This window comes from Polyodon spathula, chromosome 46 (genome assembly GCF_017654505.1).
Source record: "Polyodon spathula isolate WHYD16114869_AA chromosome 46, ASM1765450v1, whole genome shotgun sequence".
NCBI classification, from domain to species: domain Eukaryota; kingdom Metazoa; phylum Chordata; class Actinopteri; order Acipenseriformes; family Polyodontidae; genus Polyodon; species Polyodon spathula.
In genome coordinates this window covers 887,384-893,504 of record NC_054579.1, presented here as the reverse complement: position 1 = coordinate 893,504, position 6,121 = coordinate 887,384, and the positions used below count along the sequence as shown (strand labels likewise).

Here is a 6,121-nt window from a genome sequence, read left to right as displayed (position 1 = left end):
GTGTCTCAGTTTGGGAGTCTCTTTGTGTGTGTGGGAGTCTGTGTGTGTTTGAAGCAGTGAATATTATCGCTGGTTTTATATAGAATAATATTATAATAATTAACCCCAGTTCTGCACCTGCACAGTAACAACAAAAAAAGACATTTAAAGTAATTGAAATCTTGAGCTGTCTTTCCTCTGCCCAGCTGTTTCTGTGTCTGTGTTGAAAGCTCAGCCCGGCTGCTTCCTGACCCAGGTTTCGTTTTTTCGTCTCGTCGTTTTTGCTCCAGATGTACGACCGAGCGGTCAGCGCCCCTGCCAGCCCCACCAGGATGGGCCAGTCGGGGCAGAGGAGCTGGGAGGAGCCGAGCTGGCTGGGGTCGTCGCCACGGTTACTGAACAGCGACATGAAAACCAACCTCAGCCGGTCTTTGCAGACTCTGCCCACCGGTGACTCTGCGTCCGGAGTCTGTGAGTCTGTGGATGTCTCTGTGTGTGTGTGTGTGTTGTGTGTGTGTGTGTCTTTGTGTGTCTGTGAGTGTCTCTGTGTGTCACACTCTGCAAGAGTGACACACAGATTCGACACATACAGTCTCTCTGTGTGTGTGGGGGGGGGAGTCTGTGGGTGTGTGTCTGTCTGAGTGTCTGGGTCTGTGTGTCTCTCTCTCTCTGTATTAATATCTCGTCTCTCCCCTCCCAGGCTCGCGGGGGGCGGGGCCACTCTCGCGGGGCGCGGGGCCCCGGCAGCGCGTGTCTCTCGGTGAGAAGCTGCGCTGGTTCTACGAGACTCGGGTTCGGATCTCCCCGGAGGAGCAGAGCGGGGCGCGCAGGGCTGTGCTGGAGATTTGCTCCCAGCTGCTCTCCTCCCTGCGGGACAGGCTCCCCGACGCGCCACTGAGAGACCCGTACCCCAGCGGCAGCCTCTACGACGACCTGCAGGTGAGGGGGGACCCCCAAACTCATTTCATTAATCTCCATCATCATCATCTAGCAGGTGAGGGGGGGGGTAAGGTGAGGGGGACCCCCAAGAAAAAACGGGTTGCAGTGAGGGGGGACCCCAGACTCATTTCATTAATCTCCATTAGACATCATCATCGTCGTCATCATACTGGTTTATACAAGGACGTAAATAATAATTGTGCAAGGGTAGCTAATCAATCTTATTATCATCCCTGAGCTTGTTAGCTAGACACACTGGGGGCTGATCAAGCTGGTAGCAGTAAAACCTGGACTGGATCACACTGCTGTGCAATAGAAGTCTGATTCCCAGCCCTGTGGATTCTGAAACCAACAGTCCTCCACACATCCGACTAAAATATCGCCTCTCCACGTACATAACCCCCCATAAATCTGCCATATCTACGTCCGCTACCCTCAACTCCCAATACCTGTTGCACAGCAGTGTGATCCAGTCCAGGTTTCACTGCTACCAGCTTGATCAGCCCCCAGTGTGTCTAGGTAACAAGCTCAGGTGTGTCTTATTAAACTCATAGTGAAACCAGGAATGGATCAAACTGCTGTGCAGCGGGAGACTGATTTAATAACTCCTGAGGACAAGCGCAGGCTGACTCACAGTGCTGTGCGACGAGAATGTCTGCAGAGTCTGATTATTAATCTCCTAGTGAAACCAGGACTGGATCATAAAAACCACCCACAAACCTCTCTGTCCCTGTCCAGGTGGTGACGGCGGACCACGCCCAGTTGATGGTCCCGCTGGTCCTGGAAAAAAACCTGTGGTCTCCCGTCCCCGGCGAAGAAACCATCATGAACGTCCCGGGATTCTGGCTCGTCCGCCGGGAAAACCTGGAGTATTACCCCCGGGGGACGAGCTACTGGGACCGCTGCGTGGTGGGGGGCTACCTCTCCCCGAGGTCCGTCCTGGAATCCTTCGAAAGGGTCTTCCGCCACTCCATCAACTGGATGGCCGTCGGCGCCGCGCTGGGCTACGGCATCCGGACGGCCGTGCCCTCGGAAACGATCGCGCTGGAGGTCCAGTACGACCACGACCGCCGGCTCTTCCTGGACTTCCTCCCTCTGGTGGTCTTCGAGGACACCGTGCTGATCGCCAAGCCCCACAGGCTGGAGAAGTTAGCTAACGTGTGGCGCCAAAGCTTCCGGGCCGACCACACCTCCAGGCTCCAGGGGGCGGACCGGGACGACGGCGGCTGCCGCTGCCTCTGTCTCAAGCTGCTGAAAGGGGTGTGCAAGCTGAACCCCGCCCTGGGGAAGCTGGACTCGGGGCAGCTCACAGCCGCAGTGCTGGCGGTCAGTAGTCGGAAGAGAGACTGGTCGCCGGGCGACTTGCCCGAGCGTTTCCTGCTGCTGATCAGGGAGCTGGTGGGGTGGCTGGAGGAGGGGTGCCTCCCTTGCCCCCTGGCCCCCAAGGTCAACCTCTTCTCCGAACTCACCCCCCAGGAGATCGACGAACTGGGGTACACCCTCTACTGCGCCCTGTCCGAGCCGGAGAGCCTGCTGAGGACTTGACAGGTTCTAGTGTTTCAGTGTAACGCAGAGCCATTGCAGTGCCGCTGTCTGCCTGTCTCTCATTGAAGATCATTGAGGGTATAGTGAGCACACTGGGGTCCCATTCTACCAGCCTCACCCCATTGCAGCTGCCCTATACTTGTGCTACCATTGTAGTGTAATACAGAGCCATTGCAGTGCCGCTGTCTGCCTGTCTCTCATTGAAGATCATTGAGGGTATAGTGAGCACGCTGTGGTCCCATTCTACCAGCCTCACCCCACTGCAGCTGCCCTATACTTGTGCTACCCTGCAGCTTGGCCCTATCCCAAAGAACTGTGCTGACCACCATATCCAGCCAGCTAGCACCATCTAAACTATCAATCATAGACCCCAGTGTGTCTGTCCTGCACACAGTCTGTCTGCACACCACCACCCCCCCCAGCTGTGCAGTGTGCTGGTCATGCTGGGGTCTGCTAGCTGGGTTGTCTGGGAGCGTTTGCAATGGGATGTCAGCGGGAACGAGGAATGGAAAAAGGAGGAGAGAGGACTCTGCTGTGCGAATGGGTTAGTGGCGAGAGTAGGGTTTTTGGTTGCTGATTTTAAGATATATGTAATGTGTGTGTGTGTGTGTTAATCTGCATAGGCAAATTTCAGCAAGAGCCAATCAGAATCGTGTTCGAAATATTTACCGTAAAGCAGGATTTTTTCTTTTTTCTCCCCCCGGCAACTGAATTTCGCAAACTGCCTTCAAGATCAGTTTGTTGCCTCGGTAAATATTCGAGCTGCTTTTGAATGCGTGGCGCGCGCGTGTGAGGAATATGTTAATGAGCGAACGAAATGGCCTCGTTTTACAGGATTTTGAAGGAGGTCTTAGCTGCAGGGTGTGTTTTTATTTTGATTTACACAAACTTTAAGTGAGAAATGTTTTAGGATGTCACGCACGCACACACTGACGCACAGACACACGCTCGCTGACGCACACACACATGCCTACTGTGAAGCCATCCAGAAATATTCGCCAGTCATTTTTTGCGTATGGAGGGAGGGGGAGAAGGCTGCAATATTTTTTGCACGTATATCTGATTCCTCTATCAGGGCTGCTTCGTGTCTCACAACAGGGGGCGCCAAAACATTTCAGGGATGTGATTCACCAAAATATTTTGCTCACAAATAGTGGCTGTGTGTGTGTGTGGGGGGGGGGGTAGGTAGTATTATTGTATTTAAGAATTAAGTTAAAGATGCATCAGGTCAGAATGAATCCTTGATCAGTGTTGTTTTGAAGTCTGACTCTCGGATCCTGTTTTCTGACGCAGGCTTCATGTTTCCAGTGTTACAAAAACAGAACAGCGTCCCCCTTTTAACCTCTGACCCAAGACTGTGATCATGTGATTGGTTTTGTTTTGGGTCGAATCTTTTTTGTTTACCCCTCCCCTCCCTATTTTAAAGCCGTTTCTCTTTGGTCAATCTGAGTGGTTCTGGTTTCCTCCGACAGCGAGTTTGGATCATTTTTTAAAAGCTGCCTTTGAGTTTATCTGGAGAATCTCTACCTGCTGGACAGGACCCCCCCGTCCCCCCCCCACCCCGAGGTCCATGATGACAGCTCAGCCAGCCCCGCCCACTCTCACCCTGTCTATCAATGTGGAGTGGGCGGGGCTGGGCATGACAGCAGTTAAAAAAAACCACGAGGATTGGAAAGGGGGGGGGTGCTAAAAGTGATTGAAAAATCATGAATAATGAAATTATGATGTCATTTTTAATTTTTTAATTTTTTAAACGGCTGTCTTGTCTCTGACGCAAACTGCAATGCTGTCCTGATTTTAATGAAATAAATACATGCTTTGAAAACACTGTGCGGACGATTCTGAACGCTGTAAGATTTCTCGCACCTCTTTCAGCTTCTTTATAACACTGCGGCAACAATCAATAAACGTTTGCCCTGTCCTGACAGAGATGATGGTCTTACTGTGTTTTTATATTCCACTCCCATATAAAGCAACGTGTTTTTTATTTTTATTTAAAAGTTCAATGGATACAAATACGTTTGTGTCCAAATCTATCTTTTTTTTTTTTTTTTTAATGCATAAAACAAATCAAAATCTGTGAGGGTGCAGGTGGTCGTCTAGCTTGCAACCAAAAGGTAAGATCTTATTATTATTTTACATTAGTGTTACTGTAGCAGGCACGTTTTAAACGCTGGCTTTCTATTGGCACCGTCGTTTTAAGTCTGCTTTCCCCCCACAGATCGGCCCTGCGTGTCGTTATATTGAGATTTACCCTTGCAAAGACTGTAAAGGCGATGCTGACCAGTAAGAACTACAAACATGGATCCCGAATGCCGGGGTTTCTATTGATGTCGCCATCTTAATTGTAGTTTTTATTTTCAATTTACAGCCGCGCTGGGATTGAGTGGGTGATGTGCGGACGGCAACGAATCATTTATTTTTGTAACTCTTTCGGCGCCAAAATATTTACAGACGTCAGTAAAGGTTTATTTTTCTAAAACAGACGGTGTTATAAGTTTTGATGTAGTTTCTCAGCAATATTATTATTATTTTTTTTTTTTCTTGTCACTTATTTCAGGATTTAAATGGTTTTATTTTTATAACGCGCCAAATTTCAGAAAACTTTAATGACGTCACGGGTATAAAATACCACATTGAAAACATCTAAAAAAATAAAATTATCAATTTTAAATAAGCTGGAACTGAATATTAAAAAAAATGAAGTATTGTTTTGAAGGTGGGTGTACAAAACGTGTTTTAATTGGTGGTTAAATATATTGAATAATAATACATTACTTAAAACAATCTTAAGTTGTGTATGTAAATTTATATAATTGTTTTCACTTTGTCTTTGGAGTTAAGTTAAAAAAAATAAAAATAAACAGTAGCTGTTTTAATTATATGTACTCAGAATATGCAAATTTATTGACAAATAACTGAAATTTCCCGCTGGACTTTATTTGACTTTAAAAATCTGTGGGCAGATTTTCCACCAAAACAAAAAAAAAAAATCATTTTATTGCCTCGTCGACCAATCAGCTCTCAGAGTTCACGTGATCGCCAGCCCTTCAGCCAATCAGAGCCCGGGCTCGTCACAGCCAGGGTGCGTGATCAGAGAGAAACAAACCGAGCGGGTTGTGACGTCATTGCCTTTTATAATCGATATATTACCGATTACAAAAAAAAATAAAATTCATCTGTAATGCGAATTTAAATAGCAAATTTGTATACAGCTATCTATATTTAATATCTGTATATCTTTGCACGTAGGTTTTTCAAGGTTAAATCAATATAGTACTCTATTTTTTTATATTTTATTTTTATTTTTTTTTTATAAATACAGACACGTTGTAAAAGAGCAAGAGAGATATTGCCCGGCTGTACCAAAGACACAGCGGTAATGTAATTTAACTGGAATTTTAAAACACTAAAAAAAATAAAAATAACAAAAAAAGCCGCTTTGACCAAAAATTAGGGAGACGTTCTTTTTGTCAGCGTCAAATTTTAATTTAATAATAATAATAATAATACACAACGTGTTGTAATCACACTGCAGCGAGCCCCTCTGTTTGGACTTTACTATGCATAAAATACTGAAAACACAGTTTGTTAATTTCACGAATTAATGTTTTAAATTAGTAACGTCGTTTTGTATTTTTATTGATTGATTGATTTT

At 46.7% G+C, this 6,121-nt stretch overlaps 2 protein-coding genes across 2 annotated transcripts in view; both read left to right on the top strand.

Moving 5' to 3' along the window:
* LOC121306077 (histone acetyltransferase p300-like) overlaps positions 1–6,121 on the top strand; it is a 456,244-nt gene that overhangs the window by 197,286 nt on the left and 252,837 nt on the right.
* LOC121306148 (mitochondrial dynamics protein MID51-like) lies at positions 56–2,565 on the top strand. The gene is made up of 3 exons (XM_041237880.1): positions 56–450; positions 680–918; positions 1,657–2,565. Exons 1-3 carry the CDS (start codon positions 270–272, stop codon positions 2,461–2,463), a joined length of 1,227 nt encoding a protein of 408 aa, XP_041093814.1. The 5' UTR covers positions 56–269; the 3' UTR covers positions 2,464–2,565.

Excerpts from the sequence above, each read along its gene's own strand:
- LOC121306148 (XM_041237880.1), top strand. The coding sequence starts at position 270 with ATGTACGACCGAGCGGTCAGCGCCCCTGCCAGCCCCACCAGGATGGGC. Across the intron at positions 451-679 it reads TGACTCTGCGTCCGGAGTCT|GCTCGCGGGGGGCGGGGCCA; the intron begins GTGAGTCTGTGG and ends CTCCCCTCCCAG. Across the intron at positions 919-1,656 it reads GCCTCTACGACGACCTGCAG|GTGGTGACGGCGGACCACGC; the intron begins GTGAGGGGGGAC and ends GTCCCTGTCCAG.